The sequence below is a fragment of the Physella acuta genome, unplaced genomic scaffold, assembly GCF_028476545.2.
Source record: "Physella acuta isolate Inbredline_101_S28 unplaced genomic scaffold, ASM2847654v3 ptg000373l, whole genome shotgun sequence".
Lineage (NCBI taxonomy): Eukaryota > Metazoa > Mollusca > Gastropoda > Physidae > Physella > Physella acuta.
Genome location: NW_026731892.1, coordinates 591,831 through 609,946, shown reverse-complemented (window position 1 = coordinate 609,946; position 18,116 = coordinate 591,831). Strand labels below are relative to the sequence as shown.

General features: G+C 31.8%; 1 protein-coding gene across 10 annotated transcripts in view; it reads right to left on the bottom strand.

Moving 5' to 3' along the window:
* LOC131941805 (ral GTPase-activating protein subunit alpha-1) overlaps positions 1 to 15,717 on the bottom strand; it is a 33,038-nt gene extending 17,321 nt beyond the window's left edge. For 8 of the 10 annotated variants that reach the window (XM_059301334.1, XM_059301335.1, XM_059301336.1 and 5 more), the window contains exons 1-24: positions 15,480 to 15,717; positions 10,705 to 10,815; positions 10,375 to 10,424; positions 10,195 to 10,252; positions 10,009 to 10,052; positions 9,740 to 9,908; positions 9,487 to 9,608; positions 9,241 to 9,376; positions 9,011 to 9,149; positions 8,632 to 8,899; positions 8,436 to 8,507; positions 6,232 to 6,396; positions 5,016 to 5,264; positions 4,742 to 4,815; positions 4,540 to 4,651; positions 3,954 to 4,076; positions 3,725 to 3,839; positions 3,416 to 3,595; positions 3,158 to 3,325; positions 2,354 to 2,455; positions 1,176 to 1,322; positions 874 to 1,041; positions 574 to 776; positions 364 to 462 (exon numbers count right to left, since the gene is read on the bottom strand). In XM_059301334.1, coding sequence (XP_059157317.1) covers positions 364 to 462; positions 574 to 776; positions 874 to 1,041; positions 1,176 to 1,322; positions 2,354 to 2,455; positions 3,158 to 3,325; positions 3,416 to 3,595; positions 3,725 to 3,839; positions 3,954 to 4,076; positions 4,540 to 4,651; positions 4,742 to 4,815; positions 5,016 to 5,264; positions 6,232 to 6,396; positions 8,436 to 8,507; positions 8,632 to 8,899; positions 9,011 to 9,149; positions 9,241 to 9,376; positions 9,487 to 9,608; positions 9,740 to 9,908; positions 10,009 to 10,052; positions 10,195 to 10,252; positions 10,375 to 10,424; positions 10,705 to 10,815; positions 15,480 to 15,606 — 3,201 coding nt within the window. In that variant the 5' untranslated portion in view covers positions 15,607 to 15,717. The remainder of the gene's footprint in view (positions 1 to 363; positions 463 to 573; positions 777 to 873; positions 1,042 to 1,175; positions 1,323 to 2,353; positions 2,456 to 3,157; positions 3,326 to 3,415; positions 3,596 to 3,724; positions 3,840 to 3,953; positions 4,077 to 4,539; positions 4,652 to 4,741; positions 4,816 to 5,015; positions 5,265 to 6,231; positions 6,397 to 8,435; positions 8,508 to 8,631; positions 8,900 to 9,010; positions 9,150 to 9,240; positions 9,377 to 9,486; positions 9,609 to 9,739; positions 9,909 to 10,008; positions 10,053 to 10,194; positions 10,253 to 10,374; positions 10,425 to 10,704; positions 10,816 to 15,479) is intronic. The other 2 variants (XM_059301337.1, XM_059301340.1) reach the window with 2 other exon arrangements.
* Positions 15,718 to 18,116: the final 2,399 nt, after the last annotated feature.

Below are 18,116 nucleotides of genomic sequence, written 5' to 3'. Positions count from 1 at the left end.
CCCACCTGAATGACCAGTGTTAATCTGACTTTGCACTTTGATTGTATTAGTCTATAATACTTCAACTTTGTGTGCATTAGTGCACTTTGGTTTTGTATTAGTCTATAATACTTCAACCTTTAACTTATTTATTAGGTTGTTGGAGTCTTTCTAGAATTGTTTTATTATTTAAATACATTGAATGCTGTAAACCCTAGCATTGACATGCAGCCATCAGACCTTGGTTGTTTAATTATTTTGTACTTGTTGTCATTATCATCTATTAAAAATATATTGCTTTGGCAAAATCTGTCTGTGGTACAGAAGAGGCAGGTAATTGCAAATTAGTATTTTCATTATATAATTAGCATTTGAAAAGTTTACCTCAAACAGCCAGGATGAAAAAAAATGTAAAGGTGGAATAAGTTCAGGTGGTGGTGGGGATGACATGTTGTCTTGCGTTACTCCTAGGTTGTCACTCATCTGAACATGAACATTTTAAAAATTGAGATGAAGAAGGTCAATATAAAAACTTGCCACCTTTAAAATAAGTTTATCCTGTATATAAAAAAATTATTAAGTATTCATCCTTACCCTACACAATGTGTCTAAAAGCTCAGCTAATGCATCAAAAACTATTGCATGTATTTCTGGGTCTTCTATTTTATTGACATCTCCTAAACATCCTAGCATCCGCTGCCATAAGACTACAGCCACATCTGGCATCCACCCAGGCACTTTACCACCTGCCATTATACTTTTTAACTCATCTAAAGAATCCACAGAGACATCTAATCCTAAAAGAGAAAAATTACAAAGTTTGAATTACAAATGTACTGATATAGACAGCGAGTTGACAATTGCATGCTCTCTATACAGCAGCAAACAACTTACCTCTGTTCACATTACTGTCTTCAGGTCCAGAGATATCAAGATGCAATGAATCTCTGTCTGGGGTTGGACTGTCTTTATGATTATCTGCAGATATCAACATGGTTGTGGGGGAGGGTGTACGGCTGCCTGATTTTGATCGTATAGAAGACGGAGAGGGTGATCGAGAACCTGAAATTAAGTTGGGCACAGATAATAAATAACAACTTATTTAAGCTTTTAAACATAAAATTATATTAACTATACCTTAAAGAACTTTAAATTTCAAAATTAAAAATTGTTTTTATTATGCCTAAAATAATAACCTGTGTGATCATCTGATTTATCTGTGTTTAGGCCCTCATAACTGCCCTGTCCAAGAATTGAATGAACTCCTATCATGCTGCTTAACTCTGCTGTACAGGTTGTTGTAATCTGTGCTACTTCAACATCTTCAACCATTGCAGTGGCTCCTAACATGCAACATACAATAATAAATAAGATAATGATTTATAAAGAGGTAAAACTTAAATTCAATTTAACTACAAAACAAATATTTGATAATTTGTTATAGGTATAAAATTACATTTAGGATTCATCTTTAACAAAATTATAACAATTATAATTTGTTATGTCTCATGTTCTAGCAATCATGAGAAAATGCAATTCTTGGATTTAATGCTGTTACTGTAATTCTGTGTAAAAAAAACTGCAATGCTAAAAAAACAATCTAAAGAAAAGATGAAAATTCCAAGACATAATAGTTCAGTGCAGAATTCAAGCCACAGAAGTTTGAAAATATATTTTATAAAAACATGCCCTGGACTCATCATGCTGTTAAACATGCAATTTAAAATATTATAGTATCAAAAGTAAATTTACTCAATGAAGACAAAAAATAGTACTAAAAATCTTATAACTGTGTGAGCTGGGATGTTTGTACATTACAGATGCAACTTCTAACTTAACGTTTTCTAGCACAGTTCTACAATACATCCGACAGACAACTTTAGACCCTCCAGGCTCTATGAGTAAAAGCCGGCCTATGTGTTTGTCTAACAGTCAATTAACTCAATTCTGGCTACAACACTGGGTCAATAATTGTAAGAACCAAGGATAATTTAGCTCTGTGTACCAAGGAATTTTAACAACTAAACTCAAAGGTGAAAAAGTTAAGTGAAAGTGATCTGTTACTTTTAGACACATTTAAAAGAACTTAACAATAACACAACTCTTCTCTTTTCAAACCTAAAAGCAACCTGCTGTTGACTAAGAATAAAAATAAACTGTTGATAAAGGCTCTAAGAAATGTTTTTACCTTTACCACCAACCAAATCCAAACATGTTTCTGCTCCAGGATTGCATATTTTGATAAATTTTAAGAGCAGTAATATCCAATTTGCTGTTTGTTATTAGCAAAAGTCTTGATAAGTTAAAATTCATGTACATTAAGAAGAGGAATAAGATTAGGCTTATGTCATTAAACACCAGTATAAAAACATACCATGTGCAGCTGTGTAGGCTTGTGTTGTTGAACTGTTGGGAGAGGCATCTAAAGTGGAGGAGCTTCTCTCATTATTACTGGGATTTGATGAAGCATTTGAAGCTGCAAGGCATGCGGTTCAAATATAAAATGCACAGTAGCAAGATGCATGAAATCAAAACTGATTCCCCAGACTTGAGAAAACAAAAATCATGCCCATTTAGTTTAAACATACATCCAAACCTAGACATTGATGAGAGAAATTAGTATTAAATTTGATGTTATTGTCTTGAGTCATTTACAATAAGGTAAAACAATAAGCTGTTAAAAACTTTAATTATGGTTGCCAAAAAAACTGATAATTCTGAGCTTTTGGTTGCATCATATTGTTAAAAGTTCACACTGTTTCTGTTTTTCCTAATAATTATGCTTTTTTCCTAATCATTTTGTTTTAATATATTTCAGGTTTTTAAAAAATATTAATTTAGAAAGCTAGCTATTTAGAAAAGATTTTTAAAAATTAAGACAATGTTTATTGTTATTAATCTCTTACAAAAACAAGAAAATGTACATGCTGTTAAAGACAACATGATTTAATCTTCAATGAGAGTATCAACTTTGTCAGAACATTCTATGTTAAAATGATCATTTAAATTTTTTTAAAACTTGAAAATTAAATAAATGGAAAGAGATTAGTATGAAAAACACAGCAATCGACAAAACAAATAGCATTAAAATAGAAACTATTAAGGATTCTAATAAAAGGGCACATTAAGTTTTAAAAGATTGCTCCCTTCTAGGAAAAACAATCTGAGACAATCTTACCTCTGAGTTTTTCAAGCAACTCATGTGGATCCGCTGCAATGTTTCCCTCACTGCTAGACCTGACTAAACATTCTGTAGACGTTGATGGACATCGGGAATGGGCTGGTGATGGCTCTCCACTCAGAGACTTTTGTTTGGATAAGTCTGGTCGTATTTTACCTCCAGCACCTAAATGTAATAAGACTTCTTCTTACTATCACAATCAATTACACCTTCAATACTCAGATTTAGCAGGCTCTAGTCAGGCATGTTACGTACCATCACTTTTGTATTTGGTTCCCCTTTCAAAAGATCCTGTCAACTCTGGAGTTGGGGCACTGTTAGTTGAGCTACGGAGTGGGTTCACAGTATTGCCATCGCTACCACTCCAGCCTCGGGAAAAGCTTTTCTCAAGCTTTCCAGCTGTTGACTTAGAGTTGGATTTTCCTTTAGTAGACTCTGTAATACAAAGATTACTAATAAACCAAGGGGCGGGACCTTATTTACAGTAAATGCAGCATGTTAATAGTAAACTGTACAACTACAACAAAAGAACATAAATGGTATTTTCCACTAATTTTACTTTACCTTTTCCCCTTCGTCTTTTTTCTTTCTGCTCACTCAATCGCTCCAAAGGGAGGTCATTTAAATCTAACCCATATACCTGCCTTGCCAAAACTCTTGTAAGGGTTTCCATTGTTTTCTAGATAGAATGAAATTCATGTTTAGTAAAAGAGAAAGGTCATTACTGCAAAAATAATTTAAAATTCTCCTCACAATAAACTTTGGGTGAAAAGTGCAGTCAAATATAACATACCGACCACTCCATAATCAGTTCTTTCCAAGATGTAAGAGCAGAAAGAACTGCCAGAAATTCATCCCATAATGCTGAAGTCACCATAACATTTAAATTTGCTTTGGTCCAAGTAACTATCAATGTCTGTAGGGAAAATAAATATATTATTATCAGTGTTACTGCAATGGGCATCTTATTTTGATACTTCTTGGTAGCAAATCAAACAGTAGAAGACTAAGAAGCAACAATGTTTCAGTTGTGTATTACTTTCAGAGGAAAGGTTGATTATCTTATAAGCAAATAATGTTCTTGGTTAATTTAATGGGAAGCAATTTGTTTGATGAGACTTGTGATAAGTATTTATGTATGACCCCTCGGCCGATAATTGCCTGACTTTAGACAACACCGTGGCAAAGTCAAATTCTATGTCAGTGCAACAAAAATCTGGAAAGCTGATCTCATATACATTTCCAGATAGATTGTGCACAAATATTTAAGGTGAGTTTGAAAAAAGTAAATTACCACAAGTAAGTTTAAAATAAACAATGTTGCTATATTGTTTTCATTGAGTTTATACACAATAAGGATGGAAAATGTAGATATATACCTGAAAAATTGGCTGAGCTAATCTTCCTCCTAAAGTTAAATATCTTTCTTTTGGAGGGTTTCGCTTCAGAACACCAGATGTAACTCGCAACAACACCTTCAACATTTGCTCCCTGTGTACAGAAAATTTACAATCAAGTTTAGTTCAGATAATAGACTGGCTTATCTAATAAAGCTTTAGATAACATTAAAGAATACCTTACCATGTTTGGTGATTTAATTCAATGTTCATGACCACATGGCGATAGATGTTCAGCACCCGTTTGCAGAGTTCCACCTATCAAATACAATTAACAGATGGAGTAAATATTTGAGTGTACTTCAGTTATAAAAGAAAGTATTCACTTGTGTAATTTTTAACAAGACTCAATTTCCTTGCTTATTAATACTTAGGCAATTATGCTAAATGTTTTTTGTAACATGATATCCCTGGATTTAAAGGTAATTTAAATTTGTTTGTATAAAAAAGATACAAACCTGATCTTGCAGATGCCCATCATCTTCAGCATCCAATAGAAAAATATTGGCAGCATTAGTAATGAACACTTGAAGTATTCTTTGCAATCCTGCTCTAACATCTTTACTTTTTTCATCCCCAAGGTCTGCTAGGTCTTGCACAGCTCCCAAGTAGGAGCGATTTCTAAGGTAAATTCGTCTAGCACCATCTTCATTTTCTGATGGGGCATTTAAGTGTTGTAAGGAAAGGGCACTAGCTGATGGTGAATCCTTTATAGCAGGAGAAAGAAAACCCCAATGGTTAATTAGTTAATTAAGGTACTTTATGAATGTAAAAACTGTTTCTGGTCTTCAACCAGTTAAATTGATGAATTAACATCCTTTTTAAGTAAATAAAAAGTCAATTTTTTAAAAGCTAAATTAAATTATTTTATTTTAAAATCTAAATGAAAATATCTTTAAATTAACATATGATCAAATGTGAAATGAACAGGGAAGGATAAATAAGAAAAGGTTACAACACAAAAACCAATCAATGAATAACAAAACTGGTGGCAACATTGAAAAGCATGAAAATACACATAAATATGCGTGCTGACAAAAAAAAGCTGAAAATGACATGCTGAGTGTAATTATGAAAAAGGTATGGAGGCATGGATCACTCAAAGGCTTAATTAAATCAAACTTTTTGATAAAATATTTAAGGGGAAAATTGCAATATTTGTTTTATTTGGGCATGCAATCATAAAACACTACACACAGGTGACAATTCTTTATGAAGTGAATTACTAGCTATGTTTGATTTTTTTTTAATGTCATATCATCTGTCTTTAGAATTTACTTTATATAATGATACATTTAAAATATATCAGAAATAATAGTAGTAGTATTTTTTACCAATACAAACACACATGACAAATACTGAAGTTGATAATACATGTAATAATTTTATGCCAGTTAATAAAGGTATTTAAGTTAAATGAATTTCACATTATTTGACATGCATGAATAACATGGTGAGACATATATGAAACATTCAACATTACACAATGCGATTGAGCTTCAAAATCAATGGCATCTTAGTTGATACAACAGTGACATAACATATAGCTGATGGGTTGGATTCAGAACAGTGATTTGTTTCCCTACAAGGAAGTAAGTAGGAATGTGGATGTATTTTAATCCCTGCTACACATAACCACCCATTTCTGTCTGACATGAATACACAAAAACATACATCAAATGAGTTTCTATCCTCCTCCACAATATCTGAGAGAGAACCATGATGAAACTCTGGCCCCTCTCCCTGGTCAACGCCATTTTGTTCAACCTGGTCAATGGCCTCTGTGGTGTTCTCTATACTTGGTGGCTCCAACATAAACACTGGCCGCTCTTCTTCATGCTGCTCAATTGATAATTAGTAGTAGATACTCACACACATGCATATAAAGAGTTGAGGAGTTAAAACACAACATATGAAGCTGTGATTAGGTTAAAAGAAGAAAATAAGGAGACATTTCCACCACTAAAATGCTGTTAAAAACTTGAATCTAGAAGGATCACAAATTAATTGTAACAAGATGCATAAACAAAACTTTTGTCTTATGTTTTAAAAACACATTGAACTTTGTGGAGAAATAAAAGCAAGAGGATGTCTAAACTTCTAAAGATAGTACATTTATTAAAAAAAAAAAAGGTTATAAAATGCACAAAAAGAATTTTTGTATTAGAAATGAAGAACAATAATTAATTCAATAAGGAAGTACACAATTTTTATGAGTGATATTTTTTAAGAGAAAGTAGCTCACAACAAAAATATATTTTAATTGTTAAACAAACAATCACTGATAAACTTTTTTTTCTGAAAAAGGAACACTTCCCTCTAAGTAGAATGGTATCATCAGCACATACCCAATTTTGTTGAATGACAGAATGTGCATGAACATCATAATAAAAGCAAGCAATCATTATTAAACCATCATGTTCTCCTCTAAATAAATCCACAATATGTTAATTTTATATTCCAGGTCCTATTTCTTTGAGAAACTTACAAGAAAAGCACTTATACTGTATTTTCACAATATAAAAAGCTTAAATATGCCAGCAGGTGCTTTAGTATAATATAATCAATTTCTTTTAAATGTATTAATCCAAGCTGTTGAGGTTTTGAAGTTATCAAAATTAAGCTTAAAATTAATATTATCAAAATCATAGCAGTTAGCTTTTTGAAATTCTGTAAACATTTTAGAGAACAAAATAAATTACCAATGTATATAATATTCTTAAACGATAATTAGTGTTGTCACACAGGATCTCTTTTACCTATACTTTCCTAAAATATTTTAAACTTATTTTTCACTATATAGTAAAACTGGTATACACTATTTTTTAAAAATAAGTTAAGAGTTATATTAACCATTCTCATTAAACAATAACAAAATGCCTCTACTTTCATAAGGGCTAAATTAAATGTGTAATACTATTAGACTTAAGCAGAGCCCATTGAGTGAAAAGAAAAGTGCTTTTGTTTGGGAAATTAAAGTTAGCAGATATAGAAAAAAAATATGACAGAATAAACATCTGCCATTAAAAAAAAAAACAGAACTCAGAACAAAACAAACACTGGGCACAGTGAGATCAAGAGTAGTTTTATATTTAAATAAATTAATTTTTTATTTGAAACTGATAGTTAAAAAGATATTAAAAAAAAACAGCACAAGGTACTGAAACTGCAAAGATCTAAAAATATCATTGAATTTATCTTCAAATATATACCCTTGATAATTAAAAGAAATTCTAAAATTTCCAAATAAAAAAGTTTAACTCAAGCAGGATGAATTTTATGAACTAAACTGCTTATTGTTGTAACAAGCACTTTTCAAGCAAGAAACTTAGAGGGAGTGTTGATTTTTACTTTCTATAAAGATTTTTCTTTAGTTACAACATTAATTTCATGGGTTACATATTATCATGTTGTAATCTTTATCATTAATTTTGCTATTTCTCTTATCTGCTCAGTAAATAAAAGAGTAAACTTCCACCCAACGTAATTTCAGTACAATAAAATAAATTAGTGTTCATCAAGTCTCATAATAGAGCAACATGCAGAAAATGTTTATCCCATAAAATACACTGAACACCCAGTGAGGCCATCAAAAGCCTAAATTTTAAAATTAGGGATGCTTGAATAAATGGTATGTCTTTTATACATAACTATGATTGAACATCTCTTAACCTTAAAATTCCAATTACATTTACCTAGAAACTGGGACCCTCAATAGGTGTTTTGTATATAATTTTAAGCATTCTCAAAGTTTTTTAAATATAAATCTACAATGTATTAATTAGGTTTACATGCCAAAGATGTAGTTACCAAATAAATACATTGATAAAAAAAAACTCAACAGAATGTATAATGATAATATGATTAATGAAACTTACTTGAAACCATTCTTTGTAAACACTAATCACCTTCCTAATAGCATTAGTGTGTCTGAATGACTGAAGAAGGGTCTTATGAAGAAAAAAAAATGCATTATTCTAAATAACCCAAGAAAATTAAACAGCTTGAAATGATGGCAATAAAGGGTATTATTTTTGAAAAATGCATAGATTTGAGGTTTTCAAAAAAAGTCACCTGTCTAAAGCATTCATGAACGGTGTTGACATTTTCTCTAGTAGAATACAAGACAGCCTTAACAATCTCATACTCTGAAGCCGAGTGATTCTCCCCACACAAGCTGGCCATTGAGTCATTAGTTACCATGTCTGAGGATAAAGTACTGCCCTTGCTGCCTGGAAGTGGTGAAGATGCACCTTCTTCAACATCACCAGCACCTTTGCTCATGTCCCTTAATTCTCCAGTATGAGATGAAGGCTCAGTGAGCAGTGAACATGACAGACCCCTGAAACATATCAAAACATCTTTCATTCTATTATCATACTGATTAATTACATAAATATAATTTCAAACGTTACTGTTTAAATCTTAAGTGTTTACATTTTTAAAAACTTACTTGTGCAAATCAGGATCAGGTTTAAGACTAGATACTGTAAAATTTGCCAACCAAAATATAAATGAATCTCTACATTCTGAAACTGCCAAAGGTTCATCTTTTTTCTTCATCACTTCTTTGCTACGGGCCACAGGAAGCTCTAAATAAATAAAAACAGTAACCATGTCATCACAGAAAACACACAAGTTATTCTAAGAAATTTTAAAGTAATGTAATACTATGTTTTATACCTTGAACAGGGTCATAGATATCTCTGTGCACAAAGTCTGGCAACAACCAATGCAGATACTTTGCTTTAAACTTTGAAAACAAAAAGTCAAAACTCTGCTCCCTCATTTCTTTGTTCATCCATTCTATTTTTATAACCTTAGAAAAAAAATTAGATCACAATTTACTATAAAATGTTTTTAATCACCTAACAAGGTATGTTAAGCAAATGTAGGCTAGCTTAATAGAAAACTTGGAACTCAAAATACCTCTGAAACCATGAAATTGAGCAAACTATCAAGAAAATATTTCGTTATATTATCTGGGGTTTTCTCTGCCTGACTGGGAAGAATGGCAGTGATTTCTCCAGCAGCAATAATACCACCAACACCTGGAATATACAGTGAGATATTTTTAAAAATATATCTCTTATTTTAAGCTAACATATGCTGTAAAAATATCAGAAGGCAAACTATTCCAGATAAGCTATTTTTAATTTATGTTGACAATATTGAAACTCACTGTCTGCCCAAGATGCAGCATTTTCTGATATAAGGGTGTTGAAATCTGCTACCGTGTCATCTCTGAGTCCAGGTACTAAGTTAAGGAACATCTGATGGCATTCTTCACTGGCATTTTCTTGCAAACATTGATACCAGATGAGAAAAAACCTCACTCCTTGACTGCGAATCTAAATATTGAAATGTTAACAATCAATAAAAGTTGCATTCTAAAAAGATAAACGTTGAGAAAATTAACTACACATAAGAACCTATAAAATAAAAAAATACCTGTAAGTTGTTTCCTGGATGAAGTAGTTTTTTTATGATTCGCCCTAAATATAAAAAAATATTCTTATATTTAATACTTTAATTTTTTTTAATATAACAAATATATACAAATGTATCTATATTTAAAAATTCTAAATTCAAATCAGAATAGTAAAATGTGGAACTAATCAACATATATTAACAAACCTATACTGTGAAACATCCATCGTTTATGTATAATCTCAGGTAACAGAAAGAGGATTTTCTGCAAAAGAAATTTGAAACTAAATTTCTATACTATGACACTAAAATTTTATAAATAGATGGCCAACAATTGATATATTTTAATTGACATTCAAACTTTTATCACATAAGACTCTGACTCACTTCAAATATGAATAGAATACTTTCCAGCTCTTCCCTGTGTGCTTTATTGGCTAGTTAAAGAATAGTTTTAAAATATTATTAGCATTGTGTTCATTATTATAAGCAAATTTACATAAAAAAATTATATTTGCAATTTTTAAAAAAAGAGATTAAAAATGTTTGTATATACACCACCACCATCTGCAAATAATTTAACATTTTCAAATGATCATTGTTTTTCTTAAAATCTCTCTATAAACTCAAAATGTAATTTAAAAAAGCAAATACAAATTTAGTATACATTATAGAAAATGTACAATTTTATAAAGATATATTAAAAGAGAAACAAACCTCTTTGTTTCAAATCGGCTTCAACTGTACCAAAATTGTCATAGAATATGTAGTAAATATGTGAATAATTGTCCATAAAGAACTTTTTGGCTTCCTGGGTGTCATAATTTTCTGCAATAACAATTAAAGCAAATTTTACTCTTCACTTACTTCAATTAAACAAATGTCATTAAATTGATTTTAAAAAATCATAAACGTAAACGTTTTTAACATAAACTACAAGGTTCTACTGAGCATTTAGTTTTGAGTCTAGGTGAAGCAACTGTGCAATAAGAATGGTACAAAAAGTGCGCAAACCCTTGCTGTGGTCAACAACAACCCCTATGGTAAAAAACCTGTGATGCATTTATAATCAAAAAATATTTATGTTTCTATGAATTTTAGAAAGTGAAGCAGCATTTATTTACTAAAACTTTATATGAAGTATATCTTTGTATGTTTACACACAGACACAAACAAAAATACACATGCATAAACACATACACACATTGCAACAATCTTTATAGTTGAGTTCTCTGTGGGAGAGAAAAATTTTTACTTGTGCATTTTCTGCTTGCACATTTTCCTGAGACCAGAAATTTCTCTTTGAGCATTTTTCTGTACGCACACTAAAATAAAGTATGGCTATTTCCAGTCTGCTATCATTTCCGAATTTATGCCAAGCCTATAGGACAGGGAATAATTTCTTACTTTATTATAAATTATGATATTAATATTTAACAATTGCAGAAGGTGGTGGATCGTAGTTGTATTTCAAAGCTTTGGTCTTTTTTTTAGTTAGAATTTTTAAATTAAGTAAAACTATGTTTTAACGTATTTTATTTGTTGCTTCATGTTCACCTAGGATTAAGTGTATTTTACAATACACAATTGATACACACAAAAAGGCTAGGAGAATACCATTTATTTATATTTTATGAGTTTTTGTTTAAGTTTTGTTAATTCCGTCAGAATTTCAGAAAAATCCAAATTTAAAATATTAGGCCCCCTAAATGTGCACTATGTGTCTATTTTTACTCTTGAAAATTATTTTCATGTTAGTTAAGATTTTCATGGCTATGTGTAAAGCAAAAAGATCAAAATGGCAAGGCGGTTACAAGTATCTTGCATGCATCATAATGCATGATAATATACCCTAATTATTTTGGGCCTACATGAATTCAGAATGACCCCAAAACTGACGTCGCCACAATTTCTTATAGCAATTGCCGATATCTAAACCAATGTGACCTTACAGTGACCCCTGGTCCTCAACCATGTCGGGATTTTTCTCCATCTGACAAGAAATTAACTGGTCATCACATGGAGGCTATTGATTAAAACTGATGCCTAAACACTTAGATCTAGTGACTTATTTAATTTTGCAATTACTTTACCTATCAATAAATTCATTTAAAAAAAAAAAACAAATAAAATCTAGATTTTATTGAGAGTTTTCCTAACATTGTGTGTGTTTTGGTTGTGTTTACATTAATTAATCAAATACTACAAATGGTGAAATAGGCCTAAGCCCTAAGCTCAGCTGGAGATGGAATATGCTTCCAATCATATGAAATAAGTGAAATCAAAATCTAGAATCTGCTACAAATAATAAGGAAACTTAATCTAGATGTAGATCTATGTCAATCTACTAGGTGCTGCAAACAAAGAGGGGGGGGGGGGGGGGAGAGAAAATCCTCAGTGCACAACTCAAGATCTAGAATTTAGCTCTCTGCTCAGTGCTACCAATGACTAGATTACTATAAGTCTGAGTACAGTTTAGATAGGATCTATAATAAATTAGACTCTATAGATCTAGATCTAGAATTGTTGAGTCTAGAAATGGTCTAGATTAGTCAAAAATCTAGAATAGTACTCTGGAGACTAGATTAGTATGTAGACTAAGGGCCAAGGGAGGTAACCGACTTGAAAAAACCTCCCTGTTCCAGCCTGCATGAGTATTTTTCTCTTTTTTTACCTAGTACTCTTATTAATTAAAGATTAAATAATTCAAGTTCCGCTTCCGTCCAGCAGCCAAATTTTTACAAAGTTTGGATTTTCGGCCATTACCCAGTGCAAAAATTTTTCAATTTTTTTTTTTTTTAACTTGAATATTTGCTTCAGAAAAATAGGTAAGTTTTCAACCTTTTTTTTTTAATATAAAAGAACCCGCCTGCACCAATATTTAATGAGAATTAAATAGATTAACCATTCTTGTTTCATATTCTAACAAGAAATTAAGAATAAATTTTACAAACCTATCTTAAATTAATTTTTTTTTAAACCTTGGGTATCTCGATTTTTCTGCCTGCCATCATGGCGGCCTCCATTATAATGATTGGTAAAAATTAGCTACAATTCAAAAGCGTATTCTCACAAAATTATAATCGCCTGCGCTCAGATTTTTAAGTAAAAAGTTAGATAAACCACCTATATTGAATATTTTATTAAGGAAATCAATTAGAATTTTGCAAATGTATTTGAAATTAATTTTTTTGTCAAGCCTTGTTGGTAGTCCGCCATATTGCTTTTTTCATTACTATGAATGGCAAAAAACGTGAAAAGGCACCAGTTCTGAAGTCTATAACTTATAAAGTATTTAAGGCTTTGTCAGTAATCATATAAAATAAGCTAGATAAACCACTTGTCTTTATTATTCTATCAAGGACATGTCACTTAATTTTGCAAATGTATTCAAATTTTTTTTTTTTTTCAAGCCTTGTTCAAGCAAATTTTATAGTCCGCCATATTGCTTTTTTCATTACTATGAATGGCAAAAAACGTGAAAAAGGCACCAGTTCTGAAGTCTATAACTTATAAAGTATTTAAGGCTTTGTCAGTAATCATATAAAATAAGCTAGATAAACCACTTGTCTTTATTATTCTATCAAGGACATGTCACTTAATTTTGCAAATGTATTCAAATTTTTTTTTTTTTTCAAGCCTTGTTCAAGCAAATTTTATAGTCCGCCATATTGCTTTTTTCATTACTATGAATGGCAAAAAACGTGAAAAAGGCACCAGTTCTGAAGTCTATAACTTATAAAGTATTTAAGGCTTTGTCAGTAATCATATAAAATAAGCTAGATAAACCACTTGTCTTTATTATTCTATCAAGGACATGCCACTTAATTTTGCAAATGTATTCAAATTTTTTTTTTTTTCAAGCCTTGTTCAAGCAAATTTAATAGTCCGCCATATTGCTTTTTTCATTACTATGAATGGCAAAAACCGTAAAAAAAGGCACTAGTTCTCAAATCTGTACTATATAAGTATAAATTATTTAAGGCTTTGTCAGTAATTATATAAAATAAGCTAGATAAACCACTTGTGTTTCCAGTTTTATCAAGGTCATATCACTTAATTTTGCAAATGTATTCTTAATTGCCTTTTTTCAACCCTTGTCCAATAACATTTTTGGAACATAGTAGTCTTCTTATCAGGGCTAGGCATTTTGTATGCATTATTAATTAGATTTAAACTAATTTAGAATCTCTTACAATTAGAATAGCCATTAGTTTATCCTGGAATCCACAAGACTTACACAAAAGAGGAAGACCTGGAGACGTGACCTGAAAGAAGACACTAAGAAGATTGGATACACCTGGGGACATTTGAAAAGACTGTCGCAGGACAGAGATGCCTGGAGAGCTCTTGTCACCTGCCTATGTCTCAGGGCGCAAACCTAACCTTTTTCACCAGTTTGTCTGAACATTTTGGCTCCTCTACTTTTTCAATCAATGGGAGAAAAAGGGGAGTTTCCTTTAGGACAAGGAAGTGCTGACTGCTTTGTTGCTGGGTGGTGTTACGGCCGAACATGAACTGTTTGCTAGGATAGATGCCAGACAGAAGCCTTTTCTGCAGCAAGTCATAGAGGGACAAGACTTGGCTTGTTATCTGTTGGTCTACAAGCTGGCTGGTAAGGACTGCTCTTCGAGGGTTTTGATAGGCTACCATCAAGCAAGATCAAGTCTTATCCTTTCATCCTTAGCTACATGTGAGGAAATGAGGACAGTTCAGATTCCTGTACATGCTCTAATTGTGGACCTGGATGTTTGGTAGATGTTGACCTCAGTTTTGGTACATTCATAGTTAGAGGTGATTTTTTTTTATTTCATTTTTTTGTTGTTCTAACACTCAGCTATTAAGTTGTTTTAATCAGCACAGGTAAAACTAAACATTTAGGCCTATATATTTTTCACAAAAATACAAAGTTTGAAAAATTAATTATTTTGATCTGCAAATTATAGCAGTTATTTTCATTAATTATAGCCTAATTAATTATTATTCTTAGCCATTTCAGGGCATATATTTGTAGTTTCAACAGCAGTACTAAATAATTAGAAATAGGGCTGTCTAAAAATACAAGATTTGAAATATTAAAATTTTGATTAAATTTAAATTAGGCCTATGTGCTAAAAAGTCGCAAATTACAGCTGTAATTGCACTTTCTGTATTCTTTCAAGGGCAGTTATTATTGTAACTTTTATTTGTTATAAATTGTGATATGATTTTTTAAAATAAAATTGTTTAAGATTATTTTGCTGTTTTTATTTTTTTTTGTTTCCTGGTGTTATCTCCCATTTACAGATTTTCTGTTAAGCCAGCTATTAAAAAACAAAAAAATTAATTTCTCAGCTTCTAATTAAGCTAGCACTATAAATTAGGTATCATTGTGATTCTTAATCCCACCACCAAGTAACTAACAGGTTTATAAGTTATAAAACTCTTTAGTTCTAATCTCATGCTACAACCTAGACTAGATGCTAGACTAGAACAAGTCGAAAATTTCGAACCCAAAACAAGTCGAAGATGCTTCAGTCGAGTGACTGTATCTTTTTTAGTATCTGCTACTTTCAGGGCCGACTTTTTTATATCGCCATGACCGGCTGTCTTTCTAAATAAGGCCAGAGTCCCAGACATTGGGATGCTATTCTGGTTCAACTAATATTTTTAACATTCTGAAAATAAGTTCCAATATTCTTGTTATCAAAACCACAAAAACTATATCAATGGCGGTGATTAGATGCCTCTGCGCATGACGATATTTAGCTTCCTGTTTTTGTATGAGGTAACTCCTAATCTAACTGACCAGTTTCGTTTTTAGCTTCTGCCGGTGAAGGTAGAAATTTTAATCCACATAAATTTAGCTTACTGTTATTGTAAGAAGTGACCATATTAATTGGCGGGGGGGGGGGGGGGTGTTTCTTCCAGACTTTTTTCTCCGGGGGGGGGGGGGGGGGGCTTGATATTTTCCGGGGGGGGGGGGCTGTCAACATTTCCGGGGGGAGGGCGGACACTAGTAAAAGTATATTTTCACTAGATCTATATAAATTCCATCTCGTTTGGGGAGGGGGGGGGGGGGAAGAGAGAACGGGGGTATAAAAGCAGTGGTCATGTTTCTTGTTTAATAAATGTCACAAAGACTTGCATAAATATGTGGATATTATTTGCAGGAACTGCATGTATCACTATTTTAAAATATTGCATTAAATGAAATGTTGGAGATCAATAGTGAAAGAGTTGAAAAAGAAAGGTCATGCATTCCAACAGGATAGAGACAAAATGAAATGACTCTTACTAGTTGAAGCCTAATGCATCAATGGGTGTTGAGCAATGATAATGATGATACATATATAGATTTTGAAGAAAATGAATTGTTCTAAATAAGATCATGCCTAATTAAGTTCTAATAAAGAAACTGATGCATGAATGACAACAGAGAATGTCAAGCACTTCAAGCATTTATTTCTCATAAGGAATTAATCATTCCGTATGACTTGAGCTTAAAGAGCACAGGGGCAGGCCAGTTATTTCTGGACTTTGATTCATATGTGTATTGCCTGGTTCATAATAAAGTGATTTGATAAGCATAAGTAATATACAGTTGAATGTTTTATATTCTATAAATAGTGTTATAGTAAGAGACATTAGATCTAAAAGACATGATTGTTGTGATTTAGTTACAAGAGTTTTATTTTATCCTGGCATTCAGGCATTTTTCAGAGCACTTTCTCTGTTCCACGGAAGATATTTATTTAGAAAAAATTTGGCCCCTTCTTAAGAAAAATATCTGAGTGAAACTTCTGATGGAAGATTACTGAACAGGTGAGACCCGACATAATGAAGCCACTGTTAAATGGTGACAGAGTAGAAAAAAAGAACAGCCAACAGATCACTGACTCTTCTTTCTTCTTCTTCGTTCTTAATTTTTAGTGTTGGAAGGGATCAAGCCTTATCTGCCAGAGGGTTCGAACTCGAGACTTTTTTTAATGTTAACTAACCATGAGCTTTGCCGACTCAACCACGCTTCCAACACAATTAAGTATACGTTTCAACTGGTTATGCGCCATTGAGTCTAATTTCAGCCTGCTTTTTTTTTATTTGCTTCTATAGCCTTTGCCCAACCAAGAACAACAAACTACAAGGCAGCAGTTGTTTGATTTTGGAGTTGTCTGACTCTCCAAGAAGAGTGGCTGTCCCCAGCTAACGAGCCTCATCTGCCTGAGGGCTCGAACTCGAAATTTTTTGGTTTAGCAACCATCAGCTTTACTGACTCGACCACGCCCACCACTGACTGATAAGTGTTAGGAAAACATCAAACTAGGAAACAAGTAAAAGTGATGTTAGAAGGTCAACTTGGAAAAAAAAAATAACAACATATTTAGGTAATAGACAACACTAATTACAACAAACAATATGAGAAATCTTAACTCAAACAATTTAGGCTATCATGTTTTATTTTTGTCAACAGTATTACCAATTAGCTTTGGTTTTTGTATAATTCATTTGTAGAAACGTCAAAAATACATTTCAGCTTACACATGTTGTCATGGATTAGATATTGTACACAGAACACAGAAAAGTAGACATACAATTAACATAATTAGTTAACTGATGTTGCCTGTAGTTTTTTTTGCAAAGGAAATTTGAAGATGTGGTTACATTTTTGTGATACCTTTCTGATCAAAATTCTTTGAGTGCTTTAACATAAAGTAAATAATTTCATACATTTTAGGCAACATTGATTTTTTTTTGTCAGAATAATTCAAGTTGATTCAGATGCAATAGTATTGCACCTTGGTCCATGTTTTATAGTTCCAATACATTCTACATCTGGGCTGTTGAAAGGTCTGGTATCTACATGTTTACATTCTGATAAATTAACAAGTCAACATTTCTGATATCCTGTTTGACTTGTTTTAATGAATAATAACTGTTTAATAAATAGAATAAAAAAACACATACTGATCAACCAACTACTGATTAATGGAAAGCAGATTTAAAAAATGAGAATGTCTTAACCAAATAAATGTAAATCATTCTCTTTTATCCAATTCTATTGTGTTCTAAACATCTATCAGATAGAATAAAAACAATGGCTATGTATTATTGTTTAAACTTTCAGGAATGTACTCTGTATAGCCAGGCAA